The 27,530-nt window shown below is 46.4% G+C and overlaps 1 protein-coding gene across 1 annotated transcript in view; it reads left to right on the top strand.

The window, feature by feature from the left end:
* The window catches only part of LOC143828355 (uncharacterized), a 56,676-nt gene that overhangs the window by 1,335 nt on the left and 27,811 nt on the right, over positions 1 to 27,530 (top strand). The window contains exons 2-3 of the mRNA XM_077318733.1: positions 9,660 to 9,969; positions 14,572 to 14,663. Coding sequence (XP_077174848.1) covers positions 9,660 to 9,969; positions 14,572 to 14,663 — 402 coding nt within the window. The remainder of the gene's footprint in view (positions 1 to 9,659; positions 9,970 to 14,571; positions 14,664 to 27,530) is intronic.

Raw genomic sequence — 27,530 nt, 5'->3', positions numbered from 1 at the left:
CCTGAAGAATCTTGACACAAAACATGTTGAGGTTTCACAAATATTAAAAATACTTTCCCTACAAGCACCAATCAGACCCCCCCCCCCAATTTTCCTTGTACGGCCCTTATCTTCTTTCTTCAGTTTGCATGATTCAAGGGCATATGAAGAATACTTTATATGGGGCATCAGGGAAGATGTGTAGTTAACGTATTCAGATTAAGAACTTCCTGGTATTTTGCAAATAACCTTCTCCAATGTCCTGATCAGCTCAACGGGAGGCTTTCTGCTCCTTTAAGCACATTTCCCCCCTAACTGCTTCCAGAACAACTGTTAGTCGGTTAGACTTTTAGGACTGTCTCTCTCCTCCCTTCTTTACAAAGTTGTTTCTCTTCCCAATAAAACTATTCCAGTCTTTAAGCAGCCGGTGCTTTGATCCTCCTTGGCATATTTAAACTCTGCCAGCAGTCATTTCTCTGCTCAGGGTCAAAGGAGCCTCAGTGATGCGAATCTGCTGTCGTTATCACACGCAGCACCCTCAAGGGATCCAACCAGGGAAAGCAAGAGGATCTAAGTGGGACCAGCCAGGGTGTTGCAGAGCCAGTGGATGGTACCGTCACGTGACAATATTGTTTTTAAAAATGAAAACACTGCCTCAGAGGGCGGCCGGTTCGATTCAACCAGCTTCCCTTCCCCTCTGTGTGTTTTCCTCACAATGACCGTTTATGCACTGGGAACTTCACTGCCTCAGCTCCCGTGCAGGAGCACAAATCCGGGCCGGATGAGGTGCACCAGGTCAAATGCTCCCCCATGTGGGTGCAGGAAGAGGTGGGGCAACCCGCCACAACTAAAACTCCAGCCTGCAGCCCGGCATGAAACCTCCAAGTGCATAAACGGTCAATATGACACCTTTTCCCAAATTTTCCACCTGGGACCAGGGTGTGTGTATGTTCTCCTTTCGTTCAACTTACCAAATTCCCAGCCACCTGCATTCGCATCCAGGGCCACAGAAGGTGCCCTGTGAGCTCTTGGCAGCTCCGAGAGACAAACGGACACACAGAAAGAGAGAGATTTTCTAGATGTGTCCTGCTTTGACCTCCCACTAATCCGCCTCCTGCTCTCTCCTGCTACATTTTCCTACCCTACAATAGCAAACAGATCATCCGGGATTAGAATTTAATTTTTTTTTCTTTGACAAAAAGTGCAAAGATTAGTTTTCTTTTTTTTTGCATGTCCGAGGGAGCCTGCAACGCCCTAAAGCCAGAGAGCTGATTTTTTGTTTCAAACTTTATCATGTCTGGCACAGGCCTGAGGCTCTACTTCTCTGGAACCTCAGCTGAGCTTTGACTGGGGAACTGTTCACATGTCCGTTCCTGGCCCCATTTCAAGTAAAGCGCTACACAGACAGGGGTTTCATACAGTGAATATCCTTCTGTGAATAAGCCGTCTCTGAAATGCTATGATCATGGTGCCCAAACAGACAGCCAAGAGGATTATGGGAGAATGTCCCTCTACCATTTTTCTCTGGCACCACGGGTATTCTCTTTGCCCCTTCCAAGGGAACCGAGTTGTTCCCTGGGGGATGTAGTCTTCTGAGTAATTGGCCGGTAAGAAACAGCCATCCAAGCCCCACAGCATGAGAAAAGGAAGGGGATGGGAGAAGAGGGAGCAACAAGGTCGTGAAGTGAAGGGGAGGTAGGAGGAATGAATGCATAAAGAGAAGTAGGAATGAATGGATGCAACAGGGCATGAAAACAGATCAAGTAGATGCCAAAGCCGTGCCTGATTTTGCCATTTGCTCTGTTTGCTGTCCATGCAGTTAGATGTCTCAGGTGTGAATTAGGTGAACTCAGAAGTGAGTTAGCTAGTTTTGGTGTCTCCTGTTCTGTCTGGTTGTCATGGCACCTTTATCTCTGGTGGCAGCCTTGAAGGGTGGTTGTGTCTCTCCACCTAACTAAAGGATACCATCCCAGGATCTTTGTGCCAAAAAGGATTGGCTGGGGAGGGCGGGGGTGGGGGGGGGGAGCAGGGACTTGGAGGTTAAACCAGGGCAGCAGACAGCAAACATTAGTCTTAGCAAAACTCTCAGGAAGCAAGTATTGTTGTACTTTCCAGTAAAGGAACTTTCTTGCACATTGAGTTTTCTTGTTGAAAACAATCCACTGAAACCTCACAGAAAAATTCACTGCATGCCTATAGTGTTGTCTGCTCTGAGTTGGGAAATACCTGGATGTTTGGGGGTGGAGCTTGGAAAGGGTGGATTTTGGAGACCTCAGCAGGGAATAACGCCCTTGAGTCATCTTCCCAAGCAGCCATTTGCTCCAGGAGAAAGAATTAGAATGTTCTGGAGACCAGTTGTCATTCCAGCAGGTCTCCCTCCTGGAGGTTGGCAACCCTACCTCTGTGAGTACATACTCTGTGGCTATTAAGCCCTTCCAAGGTTTTACATTTGGCACATCTAAAACATCCCTCCATTTTCAAATCGATCAGTACGAATAACCCCCCTCAGCTCCCCAAATGTGCTCAGGAAAGTTCTCGTCGTTCCCAAAGCAGCAAAGGCCCCGTTGGGGATTTTGAGCCAACAACATCCACAGTCAGGTGAGTGATCCACGCATCTGCAGTGGAAAATGTTTTAGCAAAATGGGATCTATTTTCAGTACTCTGCTGATTTGCTATCTGAGGTGTAAGAAACACAGTGTCAGAGTGCTCAATTTCCCAATCAGCAAACTTTTGTATAAGAAAGTTTCTTTATTAAGGAAAGAAGACATCTAGTACACTTGCATAGACAGAACCGAGGGCCTTTGCCCATTGACAGAGTATATGATGCTTTGGAGCTCATTATCTCCTGCTTTCATACTAAACTTTCAGTTTCTCCTCAAACTTCAAAAGTGTTCTGTTTTTCAAGGATGATGTTAGTTTTGCCATTACTGCGTACTCAATCAGTTTATAATTCCATTCCTCTAAACATGGACAGACATCACATTTCCATTTTGCTGCAGAAATTACTCCAGTAGCTGTCCATGGTATGGCTTTTTAAATTGGCCCTTGTCCCCAAAGCTCCAGCTGGCTGCACCCATCTGGTCCTCCCACTACACCACACTGTGAAAAAACTGTGTAAAGAAAGAGGAGAGAGATGGTCCTAGCAGTCCAACCGACTAACTTCTTCCAGAGGGAATCAGGGAGGCCGTGTGCTCAAAAGAGCAGGAAGTCTCCAAATGAATCAGTCAGGACACAGAAGATGATTTGAAAAAAACACCAGGAAGTTTCTAATTTAATATGCTAATTACACATCTCTTCCAAGGACTCCTGTAGGATCTTCTTCATATGCTATTGAATCATACAGATCTTGCAAATTCTAATACTCCATTATAGTCTTTTACCCTTTTAACTGAATTGCTTAACTCATTTGTTAGGCTTAAGAGGGCCTGCCTTTTTCATTCTATTCCAATATTAGGATATTCTTTTCACAGAGGAAACCGGGGTTGACATCTGTGGATTAGTGAATGGTGCCCCCCAGCCATTAATCCCACTTTTATGTAAGTTTTCCGCCAGATAATGTTTGGGTTTGTTTGAAAGAACAGCTTGCCTTACTGATGAGTGCAGAAGGCAATCTTATTTCCCTCCACAGCATGGCAGCAGAGCACTACCAAAAGGGGAAAAGAAACACAAATTGGCTACGTTACAAGGGGAGCAATCTTGAGTAGCTGAATGAAGATATCTCGTGTTTCTGTTTGCTGGAGAAAGCTGTACCTTCATTTTCAACAATGGTGGCTTACATTCAAAATGATAAAATGCTATTTTCCAGAGCCACCATGGTATAGTAGTTGGAGCAAAAGTCTGGGACCTGAGAAACCCTGGTTCAAATCCCCACTCTGCCCCAGGGCCGGTCACGCTCTCTCAGCCGAGGAAGAATTGGTTCTATATCTTGCTTTTCACTGCCTGAAGGAGTCTCAAAGTGGCTCATAATCACCTTCCCTTTTTCTCCTCACAACAGACACCCTGTGAGGTAGATGAGGCTGAGAGAGCTCTGAGAGCACTGCTCAGTCAGAACAGCACTACTAGGACTGTGACAGGTCCAAGGTCACCCAGCTGGCTGCACATGGAAGATCAGGGAATCAAACCCAGCTCACTAGAATCGAAGCTGCCACTCTTAACCACTACACCATGCTAACCTACCTCACAGGATTGTTGTCATGATAAAATCGACAAGAGGAGAACAATAAAAGCCAAAAGGATCCCCCTTGCGGAAAAAGACAGAATATGAAGTTTGTAAGTAAATAATACCTGTGAGTAATTAAGTATATAATTTGTTGTTGTTATGTGCGAAGTCGTGTCCGACCCATCACGACCCCATGGACAATGATCCTCCAGGCCTTCCTGTCCTCTACCATTCCTCGGAGTCCATTTAAGTTTGCACCTACTGCTTCAGTGACTCCATCCATCCACCTCATTCTCTGTCGTCCCCTTCTTCTTTTGCCCTCAATCTCTCCCAGCATTAGGCTCTTCTCCAGGGAGTCCTTCCTTCTCATGAGGTGGCCAAAATATTTGAGTTTCATCTTCAGGATCTGGCCTTCTAAAGAGCAGTCAGGGCTGATCTCCTCTAGGACTGACTGGTTTGTTCGCCTTGCAGTCCAAGGGACTCGCAAGAGTCTTCTCCAGCACCAGAGTTCAAAAGCCTCAATTCTTTGACGCTCGGCCTTCCTTATGGTCCAACTTTCGCAGCCATACATTGCAACTGGGAAGACCATAGCCTTGACTAAACGCACTTTTGTTGGCAGGGTGATGTCTCTGCTTTTTAGGATGCTGTCTAGATTTGCCATAGCTTTCCTCCCCAGGAGCAAGCGTCTTTTAATTTCTTTGCTGCAGTCCCCATCTGCAGTGATCTTGGAGCCCAGGAAAATAAAATCTGTCACTATCTCCATTTCTTCCCCTTCTATTTGCCAGGAATTGAGAGGGCAGGATGCCATGATCTTTGTTTTCTTGATGTTGAGTTTCAAGCCAACTTTGGCACTCTCCTCCTTCACCCGCATCAACAGGCTCTTTAGTTCCTCTTCACTTTCTGCCATTAGAGTGGTATCATCTGCATATCTGAGGTTGTTGATATTTCTCCCTGCAATCTTGATCCCAATTTGTGACTCCTCTAATCCCGCATTTCTCATGATGTGCTCTGCATACAAGTTAAATAGGCAAGGCGACAGTATACAGCCTTGCCGAACTCCTTTCTCAATTTTGAACCAGTCAGTGATTCCATGTTCAGTTCTCACTGTTGCTTCTTGACCTGCATATAAATTTCTCAAGAGACAAATAAGATGCTCTGGTATTCCCATCTCTTTAAGAACTTGCCACAATTTGTTGTGCTCCACACAATCAAAGGCTTTAGCATAGTCAATGAAGCAGAAGTAGACGTTCTTCTGGTACTCCCTAGCTTTCTCCATGATCCAGCGTATGTTGGCAATTTGATCTCTAGTTCCTCTGCCTCTTCGAAATCCTGCCTGTACTTCTGGAAGTTCTCGGTCCACATATTGCTGGAGCCTAGCTTGTAGGATTTTGAGCATAACTTTGCTAGCATGAGAAATTAGTGCGATGGTGCGGTAGTTTGAACATTCTTTGGCATTGCCCTTCTTTGGGATTGGAATGTAAACTGACCTTTTCCAATCCTGTGGCCATTGTTGAGTTTTCCAAATTTGCTGGCATATTGAGTGTAGCACTTTTACTGCATCGTCCTTTAAGATTTTGAATAGTTCAACTGGAATGCTGTCACTACCACTAGCTTTATTGTTGCTCAGACTTCCTAAGGCCCATTTGACTTCACATTCCAGGATGTCTGGCTCCAGGTCAGTAACTACCCCATTGTGGTCATCAGGGATGTTAAGCTCGCTCTTGTATAGTTCTTCTGTATAATTTTGCCACCTTTGTTTGATCTCTTCTGCTTCTGTGAGGTCCCTACCATTTTGGTCCCTTATCATACCCATCTTTGCATGAAACGTTCTCTTCATATCTCCAATTTTCTTGAAAAGATCTCTGGTCCTCCCCATTCTATTGTTTTCTTCTATTTGTTTGCACTGTTCATTTAAGAAGGCATTCTTATCTCTTCTAGCTTTTCTCTGGAATTCTGCATTCAATTGGGTGTATCTTTCTCTTTCTCCCTTGCCTTTCACTTCCCTTCTCTCCTTAGCTATTTGTAAAGCTTCCTCAGACAGCCATTTTGATTTCTTGCATTTCTTTTTCTTTGGGATGGTTTTAGTTGCTACCTCTTGTACAATGTTGCGAACCTCCGTCCATAGTTCTTCAGGCACTCTGTCTATCAGATCTAATTCCTTAAATCTATTTGTCACCTCCACTGTGTATTCGTCAGGGATATGATTTAGTTCATACCTGAGTGGCCTAGTGCTTTTCCCTACTTTCTTCAATTTAAGCCTAAATTTTGCAACAAGAAGCTCATGATCTGAACCACAATCAGCTCCTGGTCTTGTTTTTATTGACTGGATAGAACTTTTCCATCTTTGGCTGCAGAGTACATAGTCAATCTGATTTCTGTGTTGACCGTCTGGTGATGTCCATGTGTAGAGTCGTCTCTTGGGTTGCTGGAAAAGAGTGTTTGCTATGACCATTGTATTCTCTTGACAAAATTCTACCAGCCTGTGCCCTGCTTCATTTTGTACTCCAAGGCCAAACTTGCCTGTTATCCCGGTTATCTTTTGGCTTCCTACTTTAGCATTCCAATCCCCCATGATGATAAGCACATCATTTTTGGGTGTTGCTTCTAGAAGGTGTTGTAGGGCTTCATAGAACTGATCAACTTCATCCTCTTCAGCAGCAGTGGTTGGGGCGTAGACCTGGATCACTGTGATGTTGAATGGTTTGCCTTGGATTCGAACTGAGATCATTCTGTCATTTTGGGGATTGTATCCCAAGACTGCTTTTCCTACTCTCTTATTGATTATGAATGCTACTCCATTTCTTCTGCGAGATTCTTGTCCACAGTAGTATACCTGATGGTCATCTGAATTAAATTCACCCATTCCTGTCCATTTTAGTTCACTGATTCCTAAAATGTCGATGTTCAGTCTTCTCATTTCTTGTTTAACCACGTCCAGCTTGCCTTGATTCATGGATCTGACGTTCCAGGTTCCTATGGAATAAAAATCTTTACAGCATCGGACTGTCTTTTCGCCACCAGTTACTTCCACAACTGAGCGTCCTTTCGGCTTTGGCCCAGCCGCTTCATTCATTCTGGCGCTACTCGTACTAGCCGTCTGCTCATCCCCAGTAGCATATTGGACACCTTCCGACCTGAGGGGCTCATCTTCCAGCGTCATATCGTTATGCCTATTGGAACTGTCCATAGAGTTTTCATGGCAAAGATACTGGAGTGGTTTGCCATTGCCTTCTCCAGTGGATCACCTTTTGTCAGAGCTCTCAGCTATGACCTGTCCGTCTTGGGTGGCCCTGCACGGCATAGCTCATAGCTTCACTGAACTACGCAAGCCCCCTTGCCACAACAAGGCAGCGATCCTTGAAGGGGGAAGTATATAATACCTGTAAGTAAATATACCACTCTGAGGCGTCACAGTGAGGGGTGGTATATAAATTAAATGGATAAACAGATAAAATAAATAAATATATATTTCTATTATTATTGACAATGGCCTTCCCTTCCTCTCCCCACAACAGGCACTTTGAGAGGCTGGTGAGGCTGAGAGAGTTCTGAGAGAACTGGGACTTTCACCCACTGCATGTGGAGGAGGAGTGAGGAGGAATTAACCCCAGTTCTCTAGATTCGAGTCCGCCACTCTTGAGCATTACACCAACCCAGCTCTCTAAAGAGCAGACAAGTGGATGAATGGGGCCTGAAATGGGTAAGCACTGATTAAGTTCCAAGGAGGACGGGAGGGGTGAATCATCAACAGTTCGGCGCAAATTGCCGAGTTCTCATAAAATGGTTACTACAGTGATTTGCTGCCACGGCTAGCCCCATTCTTCTCTGCATGTATATATGTTGGGGTTTTCTGGGGGGGTTGGCCAAGTCAAGTCTCGGTACTTTCTGTATCATGTACTCTCACCATAAAAGAGCTGCAGCGATTCCAGTGTCATGTGGTTCTTGAACCCGCATATTTTACAATCATGCCCCCACTGAAGCCCCCCACCATACCCCCACCAGACTGTGTTATAATTCCAAAGGTGCCTGAAGGCTTAAAATATTTAGGGACTCCTGGGCAGAGTCTGCACTTACTTTGTTTATTCCATTGTCAATCCTGTTGAATTCAGATCACTTTGAACTCGGATCCTCCTCTCCCATTGAAACAGGAAAGTCTTCTGCACCTGGTTAGGGTAGTTCAGAAGGGAGGAGGAAGCCAACCCTCTTTCTTTCTTTTCTTGAAGGGGGGGGGGGGATGATCGAAAAAGGCAGAGAAGGGAGAAAAAATCCAGGACCAACAGAAGTTGAGAGAAATTAGGGGCTTCTCCTTTAAGGCAAGTTTGTCACATGACCTCCTGTGGCCAATCACGGGTCCTCTACCATGGAGGAGAGCCCAGATTCAAAATAGCCTTTAAATATTGAGCATTAAAAGCACTCTAAGATATCGCACAATAAAGGTAGGGTCACTCCGGATCAATCCTTCTTGCTGCAGAAGGAAATTTTAAATCGCCCCAAATCCAAACGGAAATCGCATTCTGTGTAGAGAGCAGGGACTGAATCGATCTGGGGTTGGAATAAAAGCTCTGTGCAGTTTACACCCTGGTGTCATCCATATTAAGTCTCAGTAAGAGAGAGGGAGGATAATGAGGGGAAATAAATAAACAAGAGCTTTTCCTGGTCAACCTCACAAGCTGCTGGCCTCTGTGCATGCAGTCACATTTGTCCCTTGAGGATGTCAAGGGCTGCCGTGATTCCATTCAGGGAGGCAACATTGCTGATCTGAAGCAGCAAGACAAATTTTGCGTCCAGTGGCACCTTTAAGACCAACAAAGTTTTATTCTGGGCATAAGCGTTTTTGCGCGTTCTTCAGGTGGGTTGCTGTGTTGATCTGAAGCACCAGAACAAAGTTTGAGTCCAACGACACCCTTGGTCAAAACCATTATTCATGCTTCTGCCATATAACCTGGTTCCTATCCTGAGCCAGGCTTTGCCAGTCATCTATACATGCATGTTTTGTAGCCCTTTGATCTTTCGCCTCATCACCTTGCCTTGGATTCTGGTTCTCATTCAGAGTAGGTGTGGATGTAGCAAGCCTGTAGCCTATACTCCCTACCTCCTATACTCCCTGCCTCCCACTGTACTGCTCCTGGGAATTGCTATATGCTCCGACACCTCCAACTGGCTGAGGATCCCTGGCCCCAGAGAAGCACATCAGACCTCAACAAGGGCCAGAGCCTTCTCTGTCCTGGCCCCCACCTGGTGGAATGACCTCCCTGAAGAGATCAGGGCCCTGCCTGAACTCCCACAATTCCACAGGGCTTGCAAAAAGGAGCTCTTACCCCAGGCATTTGCTTGAGGCTGATGAGTACATTAACTTTAAACGCTCCTCGCAGAGCGGTTTAAATAAAGCAGTAAGGGCTCCGTTGGAGGGCCCTGTCCGGGATGACGAAGGGTGCCGATAGGCCCCTTCCCCCGGACTGACAATCGGAGGGCCCAATCAGCAGGCGCAAAGCGCCTGCCAATTGGGCCCTCCGATTGTCAGTCCGGCGGCAAGGGACCAATTGCGAGCCACTCTCCGTGCGGCTCGCAATTGGTCCCTTGCTGCTGGACTGACAAATCGGGAGATGCTTTGCGCCTCCCGATCCGCCCCCTTCTGACTTCCCTCGCATCAGGCCAGCCGCCGCCATTACCTGGCTCACCGTCCACAGGGCAGGTTGCTGCCTGCCCGCGAGACCAGGAGGGCCCAGATGCCGCAGCCAACAACGGGACAGGTCGTCGCCGGCCCGCGCAGCCAGGAACAGCCTGCGCCGCCACCCGCCGCCACAAGACGCTGCCTGCTCCGCCCGAACAAGGTGGTTTTGTGAGGCCACTGTTTATATATGTTTTGGGGGAGGGGGCTACATGATATAGCCCAGTTGAGCACATGATTGTATTTTCCATGGGGCAGGATGTTGGGCAATGCCCTGGCAATGTCCAGAGATAGCCATTGATGGGCTTAGACAAAGGAATTAATGGAACGAAGAAAAGGAGCCGTCATGTCTCAATAGGACTAGCTGCTGAGTCTGGGGGAGAGATTTCCCCTGGCAGAGGGGCCAAGCATGAGTCATGTTTGTAAGACAAAGAGGTTTGCCTAGGAGACCCTGGGCAAACAGACTTGAGCCAGGCCGCTGAATCAGCAATACAATGGGGGGAGGAAGAAGGAGGAAAGCAATTCCTGAGTCAAGCTGTACGTGCGATTCCCAACCTATAGTGAAAGACAAGCTGAAGGGGAGAGGGTGGATCCAAGATGGAGTTATTCCCAGCAGTCACTGGGTCTGGCTTTATCACAGGCCTAGACTATTGCGCAGTACTCCTGGCTGTGGGAAAATCAGTGTGCCAGCCTGTGAGGCAGAGGTCCTGCCATACTTAACAGTATACACTCGTATTCAAGGTATAAGCTTTCATTTGTATCTTAACAAGTGTGCATGCACATGACGGTTAACGCCTTGAGTAAAGCTTTGTTGGTCTTAACTGACCAACCGACAGCATTCCTGGAGGAAGCTTCAGTCCTAGACCCAGTCCAGTCAGGCTTCCGGCCAGGTCACGGGATTGAAACAGCATTGGTTGCCCTGATCGATGACCTCCGTCACCAGCTGGGCTGCTGATATTACCTGATCTCTGAGCAGCATTCAACACAATAGACCACCAGCTACTTGTTCACTACCTTACCAACACTGAGATACGAGGGACAGGCTTTGAATGGCTGATCAATCTCCTTTCTCCGGGGTTGGCAACAGAGGGTAGAAATCGGAGAGAACCAGTCATAATGTAGGAAATTCCCATGTGGGGTACCACAAGGAGCAGTTCTCTCCCCAATCCTTTTAAATATTTCCATGCATCTTCTTGGCGCAGGTAGTACGGAAGTTCAGGCTGGGATGTCACCAATATGCCGATGGCACCCAGCTGTCCCTCATGATGGTCAGCCAACTGATTCAGTCCCCAGATGCATTGGCCAGAAGTCTGGAAGCAGTGACAGGCTGGCTCAAGGACAGCCGTCTGAAGCGTAATCCTTCAAAGACGGAGGCCCTGTGGTTTGGTAGGAAAGGGCCAGGTGAGGACGTGTGACTGCTCTACCTGGATGGGCGGCTGCGACTGGTTGCACACCCTGCCGGGAACCTGAGCAAGAGATTCGACACCTCCCTCTTCATGGAGGAACAGGTCACCAGAGTGAATAGCTGCATTGCAAGCACAAGAGTAACGGTAACCAGCACTGGAAATCCAAATGGAAAACTGATATATATTAAAGGGGGGGGGGAAATCTCAGGTCAGGATAAAGATGAGGGGAAATAAAAGAAACCCACGATTCAACACCGTAACTGCTGGCCAGCATAACGGGCCCCCTTTCCAAAAGTAACTTGATGCTTGATTTTTTTTCCCTTTCACACTCGTATTGGCAAATCCCTTTCCATGAGGATGCATTGCAGAGCATTTTATAGGCCTGCTTTCTCAGGTAAACCCCCAGAAGCCTCTTTCAAAGGCAGGCCTTGGCGCGCCTTGTGTGTTTGTGGGGCAATCCTCACCAGGTGGCTTTTTTCAGTGCCAAAATAAGACACATATGTTGGCAACAGCAACGGAGCTCTCCATACAGGGTGCCCATCTCTGCGCAGGAACGATTTGTCACTCGTCCCAAATGAAGAGAACTGCTTCCATTCTCTCTGCAATACTGGCATTAAGTATGGGACTGTCACTCTCCGTATTGTTCACTCAAACTGGAAGCTGCTTTTCCAAGGTCTCAGGCAGAGGCCATTCCCATCACCTCCTGCCTGGTCCTTTTTAGCTGGAGATGCTGGGGATTGAACCTGGGACCTTCTGCTTGCCAAGCAGATGCTCTGCCACTGAGCCACAGCCCCTCCCCCATGGTTCTCCAGAGTCTCAGGCAAATTCCAAAATACTTCATATATCCAATAGATGCATCCTAACCCTTGTACTTACTCAGCCGGGCACTTCTACACTTAATTGCTCATCTTGGATATTTGAAATGATATGGGATAAATTCTTATTTTTATCCAAAAAGAGTTCCTTTAATTTGGTTTTGCTTGAAGTAGCCCTTAAGTCAGTGAAGATGGAATGCAGCAGTTCCTGATGCAATTCGTTGTAAATTATTATTGTTGTCAGGTGCGAAGTCGTGTCCAACCCATCGTGATCCCATGGACAATGATTCTCCAGGCCTTCCTGTCCTCTGCCGTTCCTTGAAGTCCATTTAAGTTCACACCGATTGCTTCAATGACTCCATCCAGCCACCTCATTCTCAGTCGTCCCCTTCTTCTTTTGCCCTCAATCGCTCCCAGCATTAGGCTCTTCTCCAGAGAGTCCTTCCCTCTCATAAGGTGGCCAAAGTATTTGAGTTTCATCTTCAGGATCTGGCCTTCTAAGGAGCAGTCAGGGCTGATCTCCTCTAGGACTGACCGGTTTGTTCGCCTTGCAGTCCAAGGGACTCGCAAGAGTCTTCTCCAGCACCAGAGTTCAAAAGCCTCAATTCTTTGACGCTCGGCCTTCCTTATGGTCCAACTTTCGCAGCCATACATTGCAACTGGGAATACCATAGCCTTGACTAAACGCACTTTTGTTGGCAGGGTGATGTCTCTGCTTTTTAGGATGCTGTCTAGATTTGCCATAGCTTTCCTCCCCAGGAGCAAGCGTCTTTTAATTTATTTGCTGCAGTCCCCATCTGCAGTGATCTTGGTTGTAAATACAGCAATCAAAAATCACGTTTGGTGTTCTCGATGTTACCATCCTGGCATACGCAAGTACATTCCTGGGGGGGAAGCTTATTATATTTTCCCTCTACCCATGCTGAAGGGAGAAAATTGCAGCACAATAATGTAAATGCCCTTCTAAATTCAGAGTTGTCAATATTAGAAAGATAGGGCATAAAAGATAATCTATTTAGAAGAGAGGTGTCATACAATGGATTATTGATTCTATTCAAATCATGCTGTCTTTCTACCTCCTGTATTCTTAGCTTTACCAATTTTTTGGCACGGTCAAAACCCAAAGGGAGCAGAAATTGTTGGGATAGACCATAAAATCCTCACTTCCTGTTGATGGCCTGTAGCCACGGAGCAATAAACGCGTCAAATAGAGAAGATCAGCCTCAGCCAATACCATATTGCAGCTGACCACAAACTTGCCTCGACCAGCAGGGTCAAACCTTGACTCCACACGCAGTGCCGTATTAGAGACAATTCTGGGGAGCTGCAGAAGATTTTGCAAATAATTTGGGGGCTTTCCACACACCATTAATGTCGCGTCGTACTTACCTTATGAAGATGCTATATTTTTGGACGACACTGCTAACCTCCCGTGTCCGGTCAGCAAACCTAAAGCTACATCCTCCATTTTAATGCGCAAGTTGGAGTATCGCATAAAGTGGATTCCCCAACATAAAAAACATGAGCTACAGGAGCACAACCAGCAGGCCACACTAAAGAAATGTATGGAGGCAAAGAAGCACTATCTCTGACTCCAATGCCTTGCCCTCGCACCTCCCTGCTCCTGGGGATGGGAGTTTTTTTTTAAAAGCAAACTGTCTGGAGCAACGAATAGGTATAAAAGTGTGCAGCCAAAGCAAAATAAAATTTCCCCAAAAAGTTGTCACACAAAACACGCCTCTCTAAAGTCTCTAAAGTCTCCCCCTCTCAAAATCAGGGATGAGATTAATTTTTTTAAGATTCCAGGCTCATGATTCCATAAGAGGTGGCATTATAAAAAGAACTATACATCTATGATTAGGTGTTTCAATGGAGAAGTATTAATAAACAAAAACAAAAACAAATGGCAAGCATCACTGGCCCTTTAAAATATTGAGAAAGGGGATTGGCTGCCTGGCTTGATTGACAGGCAGAAGAGAGTCATGTGTAAAGTGCGTTGCTCTCTTCCGCTATTTTAAGCAGGCATGTGGAGCGTAAGAAACACAGAAAGGCGGCAGACGGAACCCTTGCATGGTGGAACCTTTCTACCCTGTCTGCCTCATGTGGAGGCAGAAATCCGAGGTGGACAGGGGTCCGCTGGTAAAAACAGTCCCCATGGGGGCAAGGGGAAGCAGTGGGACAAACAGCCCCATTGCAAACTCCAGGTGCAGTCACCACTGTGCTGAATCGGTCTCTGTGACATAGAGTGTTAGACTGGATGGGCTGTTGGCCTCATCCAACATGGCTTCTCTCATGTTTTGAGTATCTTAAGTCTGGGGATTAGTCGTGATTGTAGACTCTCAGGCTCCACCTGGAAGTTAGGAATCCTTACCTGGTGCACCCCCGTTTCTCTCTCAAGAACAAATTATTGATGTGTTCAGACTCAAAGTCTCGTTTACCCATTTGGATTGCCAATCCCTCAGTTACCTGCCTCAGCATCCCCTCTCAGACCTGTAATTTTGTCGCTTCTATTCGGAGATGACACTCTGCTCTCTCTAATTACAGTGATCGCTCAGTCCTGGAACAAAACTGCTTTGGATGTGACAGGGGCTGTGCGTTTCCAGCCTCCATTCCTGCCACGTTGTTTATCATTCCCGGTGAGTAAGCCAGCAGGGCCACTGCCACACTGATGCCCAATCGCTTCCTGAGAGGTTTCGACGTCCTTTTCACAAAAGCAACTTTCTCCCGATGAAGGCCTTGACGCTATTTTTATTCGAGGGGTTCAGAACTGATGCCTCACGCCTGCGGAGGCGTTGCCGTCCCTCCGAAGAGCCACCTCCGGGCTAAATTTTTATTCATGTTCCAGTCATGCTTGGTTGGTTGGTGGTTTTTGAAAAATGCCCATAGGGTACAGAATAATAATAGCAAATCTAGAGAGTATTTTGAATATTTGACAAAAAAACCCCTCTTTTGTTCCTCTTTACTAACTCAACAACCGTCTTTCCTGCGACTGATTAATAACTCCCAGGCAGTCGCTGACACATAATTCTAATTTGCTCCTCCGTGGTGTTACCTCCCACATCCCCTCACGCACTGAGAGACCAGCGCACTCTTCTCCTGGCTTTGGTCACACTCATCCTTCCTGAGTACCAGTCGAGGGAGCTGTGTGCCGCCTCTCTAGGGCTTCTTCATTCTTGTTTTTAAAATGGCATAGGCCCCATCAGTATCACATTATACATTAGAGCAGGGGTAGTCAAACTGCGGCCCTCCAGATGTCCATGGACTACAATTCACATGAGCCCCTGCCAGCATTCGCTGGCAGGGGCTTCTGGGAATTGTGGTCCATGGACATCTGGAGGGCCGCAGTTTAACTACCCCTGCATTAGAGGGTCAGTGAACTGCTGCCCACTAGAGGCCAACAGGAGTTTCAGAAGCTTTGACTCTCGAAAGCTCATTGCCCACAGCATCATAAGAGCATAAGAAGAATATCCTACAGGGGGCATCAGGAAAGATGTATATTGAGCATATTTAGATCAGGAACTTTCTTTTGTCTTTCTTTCTTTCTTTGTTCATTTGTAAAGTATTTATTTGTATGAATTGTTAAAACAAGTCCAAACCAATATTCATAACGGTCCTCCTCATGTATTACATTCAACATAAAATTACTTATCTCTATTTTTTCAATATAAATTGCTTACTATTTCACCTGAATCTAAATAAGCTACAATAAAAATTCTTGTTTACAACCACTCTTCCTTCTAACCCTGACTCTGATCAAAGTAACTAAGTTTTACAAAATATATTATAGATTGACTTACACAAACATGCTTAATGTGTGTATCTCTGATTGTCAAAGTCTTATATCTTAATTGTCATTCTTTGTACATTATTACTTGGCTTGGTAATCTAGGAACCACTTCCATTGTTCAAAGAATTTTCCTTCTCCATATCCGTTCACTAAGGTCGTCAGCTTAGCCATTTTGGCCATTTCTACCATCTTTTCTTGCCACATTCCCAGCGTAGGGATTTCTTTGGTCTTCCATCTCCTGGCAATTACTATCCTCACCGTAGTTGTGGCATAGAAAAATAACACATACATTTGTGGTTTAAGATTATTTGACATAAAGCTTAACAAAAAATACTCCGCTTCCATATTAAACTTAAGACCCAGCATTTTTTCTATTTCCCGATGTACTTTTTTCCAAAAGCTATATATAACAGGGCATCTCCACCATACATGGAAAAATGACCCCATTTTTTTGCTGCATTTCCAACAGATCAGGAACTTTCTGATTGGAGACTTCCTTCTTGAGCACGCTTCCTCCCTGCTTGCCCCCATAAGAAGAACACGGTCAGTTAGACTGTTAGGATTATCTCTTTCCTCCCTCTTTGCCAAGTTTATTTTTCTTCTCAATAAAGTGATTTATTCTTTAAGCCCCCGGTGCTATGCTCCTTTGCATATTTAAATTCTGCCAACATGTTCTACTGCGGACCAACACAGATACCCTCAGAAACTAAGGACAGTGAGATGTTTAATAAAATCATTTGCTTGTCAATTAATTCCAAGGGAGAAGCTGTGTGAGTCTGCAGAATTAAGAAGAATCAGCGGCGTCTTCAAGACGAATGACATTGGTTTCGATGAAGCACGCTCTTGACTCACCAACTAATGGGACTGAATAAATTGGGTTAGTCTCTGAAGTGCTACAGACATCTTTTAATTAAACAATCTGCCTACACACCAAAGATTGTGTAACAAAACTTTGCTGGTGAAAAGTGGCACTGGTTGCATATGCTACATTGGCCTACTCCTTCACATGCAGCCGGCTGGGTGAATTTGAGTTAGTCACAGTCCTGGCAGAGCTGTTCTTGCATAGCAGTTCTGTCGGACCTCTCTCAGTCTCACCTACCTGTGTCTTTTGTGGGGAGAAGACAATTGTCAGCCACTTTGAGACACTTTCACTCTTTGTCTTCTTCTTCTTCTTCTTCTTTGTCTTCATCTTCTGTACTCGCAGAGCAGTTCTCTCAGAGTTCACTCAGCCCCACCTCCCACACAGGGTGTCTGCTGTGGGGAAAAGAAAGGGAAGGCGATTGTAAGCCGCTTTGAGCCTCCTACGGGTAGAGAAAAAGTGGCATATAAGAACCAACTCTTCTTCTTCTGTACTAGCAGAGCACCTCTTTCAGTGTTCATTCAGCCCCACCTCCCTCACAGGGTGTCTGTTGTGGGGAGAAGGGAAGGCAATTGTAAGCCGCTTTGAAACTTCCTCTGGTAGAGAAAAATCTACTGACAGTCTGACTCTCAGAGGGTATGTAGAACATACTTGCTCTGGGGCTACTTGGTCAGGGCCCCCTCCCTCCCTTGCAAACACACATATACATACATGCACACACAGACTCCCTTCTCCCCTCACCTGCTGGTTTCCCAACCTCCCTCCCTCTCAAGCAAACCCACACAGAGACACACAGAGACTCCCTTTCCCTCTCCCGTTTTCCACCTTACCTGTTGATTTCCCAACCAACCTCCCTCCCTACCAAGCAAACACACACACAAACACATATACCCACAGAGACATAGACTCCCTTCCTTCCCCCTCTCCCATTTTCCCCCATAACTGTTGGTTTACCAATCTACCTCCCTCCCTCCCAAGCAAACACACATACACAGGGAGAGAGAGACTCCCTCCCTCCCCCTCCCCCTCCCCCTTCCCATTTACCTTCTTACCCAGGGGTAGTCAAACTGCGGCCCTCCAGATGTCCATGGACTACAATTCCCAGGAGCCCCTGCCAGCATTTGACTACCCCTGTTCTTACCCTTTAGTCACCTCCACCACTGCCTCGGAGGTGGTGCAGATGCTTGCTGGGTCTCCGGGGAGTGATGTGGCTGCTAGCTGGTCCTGCAGCAGCAGCATGGTGGGGTGCTATCTCGGACTTCTCTGCTGCCTTGGACTCTTCTGGTGTGCTCCCTTGGATGTGGCAGGACTACGGATGTTCTTATTCATATCTGTTTTAGGAGGCGCGTCAGAAGATGTTCCACATCAAAAAGCAGTATATAAGAACCAACTCTTCTTCTTCTTCTTCTTCTTCTTCTTCTTCTTCTTCTTCTTCTTCTTCTTCTTCTTCTTCTTCTTCTTCTTCTTCTTCTTCTTCTTCTTCTTCTGTACTTGCAGAGCAGTTCTCTCAGAGTTCACTCAACCCCACCTACCTCACAGGGTGTCTGTTGTGGGATGAGGAAAGGGAAGACGACTGTAAGCCACTTTGAGACTCTTTCGTGTAGAGAAAAGCAGCATATAAGAACCAACTCTTCTTCAGTAATATCAGGGCTCTCTTCTTCTTCTTCTTCTTCTTCTTCTTCTTCTTCTTCTTCATCTTCTGTACTTGCAGAGCAGTTCCCTCAGAGTTCACTCAGCCCCACCTACCTCACAGGGTGTTTTATGTGAGGAGAGGAAGGGAAAGGTGTCTGGAAGTCTCTGTGGGACTCTTTTTGGTAGTAGAAAGCAGGTACAAAGCCCCAGCTCTTCTTCTTCTGAAAGTCTATTGCCTCTTTCCCCTCCAAGCTGAGGTGAAAAGAACTAGGAGGGAGGGCTGACTTTCAGGGAAAAGGAGCAAAGGAAAATGCTCCATGTCTCATTTTTCTGGCACCAATGTCTCTTTTGTTGTGGCTACATTCCCTACAAGATGAGAAAAGTTCAGTACAAAGGGTCACAGCATTTCTTTTCTTTTTCTTTTTTAGTAACTGAAATTTTGTTTCCTTTGGAATATAAGTACGTTTTGCAAGTGGCCACAAAGCCACTTCAAAAACCCTCTCCCACAGTTCTGGCTGGCTGCATTTTGTCATCGGGAGTACCAGAAGGTTCATTTCCTCAGGAACACATTCGCTAAAGAGGTTTCTGTTTTGGGTTGCCAATACCCAGCGGAGGCCCAGAGGTCACCTGGTATTAGAACTGGGGGCTTTCCGCACCGGGATCCTTGTAGCAAATTATTTGCTGAACGAAAAATCGCCATTTAAAATAGTGGAATTCGTCATTATGCATGCCTGACTTTGAAGTGGAATCCAGTTGCATTTCCATCGTTTCCCACAAGCTTCCGGTCTCAGCAAAATCGCTAGAAAGGAAGCGCTATTGCCGAGCTCGTCCCGCCCCTGGCCGTCAAGCAGCCAATGGGCAGCCGTTAGCATGCTCCCAAACAGCCCCTTTCCCTTTAAGAAAGGTTTTAAAAAAAAAAAAAAGCACACCCATTGCAACGAATATGTGTTGATTTGTTGCAATGGAGAGACCCATCCAGCTGACAGGTGTGTTTGAGCTGTCGTTTCATCGTTGCCACGCTCCCCCCGAGTGAAACCCCCCCCCACGGGCCCGATTTTCGGCCGAAAACAGTGTAAAAAATAAAGGGAAAATACATCAGCAAACGGGCTTCTCTGTTGTTTGTGCTTAGTGACTAAACAGCTCTGGGGAGGACTGAAGCCGGGGAAGCCTCTAAACAGAGGCTCGCTCGGAGAGAAAAAAATGGCGATCGCTTCGCCGGAAGATCAGAGGAGAGAGCCAGGGGGAGGGACTTTGTAGAAACCACAACAATGGTAACACACAGAACTTTCCCGCTAGTGTTGCAGATTGGTTGCAGGAGTGTAGCGCTTTCCGGAGGGTGAATCCACTTTTGGGGATTTCCCTGAAAGTGCTACAAGGAAGCACTTTTTGCGGATTGGTTTCAGGTGTGTGGCAGATTGTCAACGACGTTGTGCATAATGGCAAATCAGTAGCGTTTTCAATTGGCAACCATTGTGCGATTTTGAAGGCGTGCGAAAAGCCCCCTGGTCTCTAGTTGCACTCCCCGACATGCAACCAGCTGGGTGACCTTGGGCTCGCCACGGCACTGATAAAGCTGTTCTGACCGAGCAGGAATATCAGGACTCTCTCAGCCTCACCCTCCTCTAAGGGTGTCTGTGGTGGGGAGAGGAAAGGGAAGACGAATGTAAGCCGCTTTGAGACTCCTTCAGGTAGAGAAAAGTGGCATAGAAGAACCAACTCCTTCTTCTTCTTCTTCTTCTTCTTCTTCTTCTTCTTCTTCTTCTTCTTCTTCTAGAGCAGGGGTGGGCAAACTGGCCCTCCAGATGTCCATGGACTACGATTCCCATGAGCCCCTGCCAGCATTTGCTGGACCCTTGGAGAAAATGGCTGCTTTGGCAGTTGGACTCTATGGCACCATATTTCCCTCTCCTCCTAAACTCCATCCAAAGTCAGATTCTGCCCCTCCCCAATATCTCCAGGTGTTTTCCAGCCCAGAGTTGGCAACCGATGGGTACTTTGTTTCATGAGAAATATAGCTATATTTATTTATGCCTTATACCCTAACAATTTTTGGCCCAGTAAAATACACTAAAAGCGAAATGGGAGAGAGGCTTAACCCAAAGCATTACCGGTGAGGTTACATTTGGCTCCTGGTTTTACACAACTTTTCTGACACGATTAGAAAGGTACATTACGGACTGAACCATCGCTATAGGAATCAGTGTATCAGACCACGACTATGAATACTTAACAAAAAAGTTCTTTCCCTTGGTCCTCGACAATAATTACCAGAGTGAAGTTATCTTGGCCACTTGGTCATGGCTGAATATTTAAATATTTAGGCCCCTTCCGCACATGGACCAATGTTGCCAATTGGTTCCTGAAAGCGGAAACGCTATTTTTAAAGTGCAATTCGGCGTTATGTATACCTGCCTTTGTAGTGGAATCCAGTAGCGTTTCAATCGTTTCCCACAGGTTTCTGGTCTTGCAAAAATCGCTATCCAGGAAGCGATTTTTTCTGTGCTTTGTCCCGCCCCTGGCTGTCAATCAAAAGAACAGCCAATGGGCGGCTGTTATTATGCTCCCGAAAAGCCCCCTTCCCTTTAAGAACAGGGTTTTTTTTAAAAAAAATAAAAACACACGTTGCAACGAATATGCCTTGATTCCTCCTAACGTTGAGACCCATCTAGCTGGCGTGTGAGCTGGCGAGTCATCGTTACCACACTCCCCTGAGTGAAAAAAAAATCCCCCCCCCCCCCGTGCACGGACACGATTTTTGACCAAAAATGAAGGGAACTTGCAAACGGGGCTGTGTTGTGCTTGGGGACTGGGGAGCTTTAAAGCACTTCTGTGGAGGGACTGTAGCCGGAGAAGCCTCTCTGGGTGAATGAAGGCTCGCCGGTTCGTTGCTTTCTGCTCGCTCCGAAAGAAAAAATGGCGATCGCTTTGCCGGAAGTTCGGAGGAGAGAGCCAGAGGGAGGGACTTAGCTGGAACCGCAACAATAGGAACGCACAGGTCTTTTTCGCTACTGTTGCAGATTGTTTGCAAGAGTGTAGCGCTTTTTGGAGGGTGAATCCACTTTTCTGGATTTCCCTTTAAGCGCTACAACGAATCGCTTTTTGTGGATCAGTTTCAGGAGTGTGGCAGATTGTGTGCGACGTCGTGCATAACTGCAAATTAGTAGCATTTACAATTTGGAAGCCGTTTGCAACACTGAAGTTGTGCGGAATGGACCTTAATATTTAAATTCGTATGACTGCTCCTCCCAGATACCAGCTCAGGGTGGTTTACAACATATAGGTTTTACAATTAAAACATAAGTAATTAAAACAGGGAACGTCAGGAGCCATATAACAATGTTGTTAGTTTGAACACTGAGGAAGGCCAATAGGGCTGAAACAAGGAATGTCAGACATCTCCCCATTCGGTAGGGGGTCCCCCCTTTCAGGCCCCACCTCTTTGGCACTGGCCAGTTGACTGGCTTGGGGGGGGGGGAGGATTACCACCCCAAACAGGGAAGAAAGCCAAAGTTAAATGTGACATCCTTAACTGACTCAGAAGTAGTGTAGGCACACTGGGGAGGACGTTCTGGGCCTCTTCTGCATGATGGAAAAGCTGATGAAAACTCACTAAATACATTGTGGTTTTTCTGATCTCTGCATAGGAGACTGAATTTACTCCGCAAAACTGATTTTGCTCTGCATAATGAACTGCCTCTTCGGTACTCTAAGTGTTGTTTCTGAAAGAGGCTTTTCACCGATTCATTTCTCACCTTCCTGTTCAAGCGCAATATTAGCTATGCAGAGAAGTTCCTTGGTTATGCAGTTTAGTCACTGCATCAGAGAACAAAGCATGTCATTGAATTTCTAATAGAGTCTAGCAAGTGGAGTTGGCAAATCTACAGGGGGCAGGGCTGTCAATTATTCCATGCAGAAAGCATTGCAGCGTAGTTTTTCAACAGACTATATTCAATGCAGAACAACGATTGTAGTATAATACAGCAGTCTAAACTGGTTGTTTTTTAAACTGTTTTATTTGGCTCCATGCAAAATACCTCCAGGTTTGGGGGCCAAACACTACGGTCAAAGCAAATTCCATGTCCAGCTGCTTACCGTGTTGGCATTTTTGGAGGAATCTGAAAGATGTGTCCTTGGGAGCCTACAGCACTGATCTGAGACTTACTGCTACTTGATCCTAGGGGGATGGGAACTCAAAATACACAGAAGTGGTGCCAACATGCACAAAGCTGTTTTTCATGCCTGCCTTGTATAGCTGATGATATCGGCCATGGCTTTCACCCTACCCTGCTACAGAATGGTTAGTGACTCAATGATATTGGTAGAGGGTCTCAGCACTCAGCCCCCTTTCAGTCATGGAAGCCACACCTCCCACCCAGTTTGGATTGTAGGCAGCCATCTCACCCATGGGTGTGCGTGTGTCGGTGTGTGTGTGTGTGTGTGCACAAGTGTGCACCTAAAATGGGCCTGCCAACTTCTGCGGGTCACCCAGTGGCATTACCAAGGCTGGCCCAACAGCTGTCGAATGTCTTTCACATTTATTTAATCATAGCCAAACCATGTGGGCGGGTAATTACCAAGCAGATCAGAATGATTGCTGCAAATTGTCGCTTATTATTCGGCATTCATTTCTCTTTTGAATCATAAGGAACTTGCTTTTTAAAAAAAATCTTTGACTATTTACTGCAATTTCAAATACCCCTCTCTTCTTTTATTTTTCAAAAAAAAAAAAACCAACAAAAAACATCAGGGATTTTTTTTTTTTTTTTTTTGCTCAAACGGTTACACAAAACGAACCTCTTCATAAATAGCAGGAATGATGACGGAAATGACCTGTAGCATTGAAGGAGCAAAAAAGATGCAGAGGTCGTGTGGCTAAGAGGCAAGAGGAGATGAAGGCCGTCCAGGCCAAATGGTTCACGGGCTGAGAGGTGGCCAAGCTTTAGGGATGGCAGCCTCCAAGGAGGGGCCTGGGGATTGCCTGGAATTGCAGCTGATCTCCAGACTACAGAGATCCGTCCCCGGTCCTCCCAAGACTCCGCCTCCTAATCCGATGGTTCTCAACCTTCCTAATGCCGCGGCCCTTTAATACAGTGCCTCCCATTGCAGTGACCCCCAACCATAAAATGATGCCAGGGTTCTTTCACAGAGATCAAACTGAAACTGACCAAGGGCGTGAAGCCGTGGTCCCCAATCTTTTTATCACCGGGGACCACTCAACGCTTGACAGTTTTACTGAGGCCCGGTGGGGGGGGGGGGGTAGTTTATTCCTCTACTCTCAACCACTGCCCTAACGCTCTCTGATCGCTATGGTAATGTTTAAAGATCCCTTCAAAATAAGATTCAGACACGCCACAACAAGGAACATAAGGAACATTTTATGTTCATGGAAATCTTAACTCATGACAATGACAAATCAATGGTTACCCTGAGCTTGTTTCTCTGCAACGAGATAGTCCCATCTGGGAGTGATGGGACACAATGACACCCGAAGTGTGTTGTAATGTAAAGGGCCGGGGGGGATGAAGTAAAGGGCCGGGGGGGGGAGGTGTCCTTCGCACCCCACCTCCAATTTTGATTCTGACCTTTTTGAAACTTAATAAACTGTACTAGGGGGGCAAGCCCGTTGCATTCAGGAATACAACAGGCGCTAGATTGGGTGCTGTGGGGTGGAAGAACTCTATGGATGGCTTCCCCCTCTCCCCAGGACCTAGAAAGGATGCAGGCCCCTCAGAAGGGAACTCACTGGCAGGGGCAGCTCTCACACAACAGGGATCTGCAGCCTCCGAGCCTCAGAGGGAAGTGGAAGGAGGAGGGGGTGGTCAGGGGTGGGGGATGGAAGGAGATTGGCTGGCCGCTGGACAGACAGGCAAGCTGGTTGGAGGAAGAGGCACGCAGGGGTGGGAGAGCCACACTGAGTGGGTGTTGTGCTGAGTGACACTTAAGCCATGAGACATGCTCCTCCTCCAAGGCCTTACCAGACATATATTATGTAGAACAGATATCTAAAGACATTTCAAATTCTATGGGCCATTCCGCACAATGACCATTGTTGCTAAATGTTTGCAGTATGCAGAAACGCTATATTTAATAGTGGAATTTCGTCATTCCACATACCTTCAGTTCTAGTGGAATATTGAAGTCCCAGTAGTGGTCTAATCATTACCCAAAGGTTTCTGGTCTCGCTGGAATCGCAACAAAGGAAGCAATATTTTTCCGCGCTTCTTTCCGCCCCTGGCCGTCAATCAAACAGAACAGCCAATGAACTGTTGTGTTCATGCTCCCGAAAATCCCCTTTCCCTTTAAAAACTGTTTTTTAAAAACCCAAACACACCAGTCACAACGAATATTTGTTCAATCATTGTCTCAGAAAGACCTTTTTGGCTGGTGTGGGAGCTGGCGCTTAATCGTTTCCACGCTCTTCAAGTAACCCCCCCCCCCGATGGGCACGATTTGTGGCTGAAATTACGGGCAGTGTCGAACAGGGGGCTGTATTGTGCTCAGACAATTGCAGAAGGGAGGTTTGCTTTACTGTTAAGCACTTCTGTGGAGGGACTTCAGCCAGAGAACCCTCGCTTATTTGTTTCTTTCGCCGGTCTAAGGGGAAAAAATGGCGATTGTGTCTCTGGAAGCTCGAGGGTGAGAAAGAGGGAGGGACATTCTTTCTACTGCTATTTTGAAAATGCACATGTCTTTTGCTGATGTGTTGTAGCTTGTGCTCAGAAGTGTAGCGTTTTTTTCAGGGGGAATCCACTTTTCTGGATTTCCCCCTTAGCGCTATAAAATTCCGATTGTTGCTGGAGTTTGGCAGGAGTTTTGTGGTTTGTTTACGATGTCATGCGGAACGCTGAATTAATAGCGTTTACGAAAGGTAAGACTTTGGCTACACTTAAGCTGTGCGGAATGGCTCCACCTGCAGGCATCTTAATCTGCAGATAGGGGCCACACTGATACAAAGCAGATTAACTGTGAGTTACTGCATTGTGCAGGGGGTTGGACTAGATGACCCTGGGGTATCCTTTCCAATTCTATGATTCTATTATTCAATTCTATGATTCTCCACAAACTTGGGGGACCCCCCCCCTCAGGTTTCCACAAAAATCTGAAATTGTAAAAAAAAATACATTAGGGAGTTTAAATTTCTCCTCTAAAGTAAAAGATAATTCTCTATGCAATCAAAGCTGAGTCCAGCAGGAGTTAGTCCAGTCCTAGGTGAGGCGGTGGCAGAGTCCAGGCACCGTTCTGGTCTCAGGTGGCGCCCAAGGCTTGGAGCTACACCAGGCTCAGCAACCGGTGGGGGCAGGGGGGGGGAGTGGGATTCTCCCTCACAATTCTTATGGGCTCCTACCAGCAAGTTCATGATAAGTGGAGACAAGAAAGAGAGGGAAGAAGAAAGGGGGAATTGTCAAAGAAGGGGAGGGGATGAATGACAGAGGACAGGGGGGTCAAAAGCAAGAAGGACTCGGGAAGGACTCTATTTGTGTTGATAGCCAAGGAATGATTGGGCACAATGTTATTTCCCGTTAAATATTTGTCTCCCTCCTCCACTGCCCACAAAGAAAACGGGGTGGGTGGGGGGAGAAACTCTTCAAGATGTGCACACAAAGATGACATTTGTATCGGTGACCCACGCAAAATCTGAAGCACATGTGGAATTGACACCCTCCTACCTCCCTCCTACCTCCCTAGGGTGGGGCAGGAGAAGCTGGCAACACATTTCTCAGTGACTAATCTCAGGTGCTCTTCCCGGTTCCTTCAATTAAGATAAAGTCATGTTCGAACCAGAGAACTGTAGGCAGTCCCTGGTCAACACAGTGAAGGACAGACTTCACGGGGAGTAAGAGAGACCAACACAGAGGGTACAGACAAGATTCCCTTCAATCGTCTCATCTTCAAGGGTCTCGGAAAGCATATTGAAAGCCAGCGTGGTGTAGTTAAGAGAGGAGAACTCTAATCCGGAGAACCGCATTTGGTTCCCAACTCCTCCTCCACGTGCAGCCAGCTGGGCGACCTTGGGCCAGATCCCGTGAAAAGCAGGGCGAAGGGTAAAGAACCAGTTCTTCATCTCTCTCACCACTGACTGCAGGGTCCTTCAAGTTTTGGAGTTAGATTTAAACAAGCCTTCCTAGGCTTTTTCAGGGTTTTTGTTATTAATTGGCCACAGCTTTCTTTTCTTGTTTTGATTTTTCCATTTGGGGTCCCCTCGCAGGGAATTAAAAGGGAACTCTATAAGCAAAGGCATAGACTTTAACGAAAGCTCACCACGCTTAAATGGGGCAAACTGCAACATGTGTTTCATTTATTGTCGCCACCAAGTCAAGTGACAGCTGGCGTAGAATGACCCTGTAGGGCAGGGGTAGTCAACCTGTGGTCCTCCAGATGTCCATGGACTACAATTCCCATGAGCCCCTGCCAGCGTTTGCTGGCAGGGGCTCATGGGAATTGTAGTCCATGGACATCTGGAGGACCACAGGTTGACTACCCCTACTGTAGGGTGCCAAAGCAAGATATGTTCAGAGGTGGTGTGCTCATCGGGGATGAGTCTTTTGAACAGACCTCCCCAAACCTGAGAGCCAAAGGCCACATATATATAATATAATTTAAAGAAGGACAACCACTGAGGAAAACAAAATTGAAAACGGTTTAATCTAGAGGCCGTTCTGGTTGTGCTTATACACATAAATATATAAGAAGAGATAAGAAACGTTTATTTATATTTATTGTGGAATTGTTTAATATAGCCCGGGATAGGTTCTGTTTTCTGTTACAATAATTTTGAACCGTCCCTTTCTTTTCGTGGAGGCCATCTAGCAGCAAAAAAAAAACAAAAACAAAAAAAACCTTTCAAGCCAACAACACCTCTCCCTAAATTTGTCCCCAAATCACCAGGAATTCCCCACCCTAGAGTTAGCAACTGTAGGCATTGGCCTAAGGGGAGGGGAAAATATTTTAACAAAATGAGTTACCTATTAAACCAAAGTGTGATGAGGCCCAAATAACATTTTTATTCTCTGTGATTTTTTGTTTTTCTTCCCTGGGATCCATTTCCTTTTTCCAGAAAACCATTGGGAATAGTCTCGATTCAAGGAATCAGTGGGCCGATTTTTTAGCCAAGAGACTCAGTGCTTCTCGCAGTTCTTTCGGATTCCACAAAATCATATTTCGGAGAACGGTCTGGAGATTTCTCTCTTTCTGAAAAAGAGCTTTAAAAAATAACAACGCGGCCCC

Source organism: Paroedura picta, chromosome 2, assembly GCF_049243985.1.
Source record: "Paroedura picta isolate Pp20150507F chromosome 2, Ppicta_v3.0, whole genome shotgun sequence".
Classification (NCBI taxonomy): Eukaryota; Metazoa; Chordata; class Lepidosauria; order Squamata; family Gekkonidae; genus Paroedura; species Paroedura picta.
This window is presented reverse-complemented; position numbering and strand designations above follow the sequence as displayed.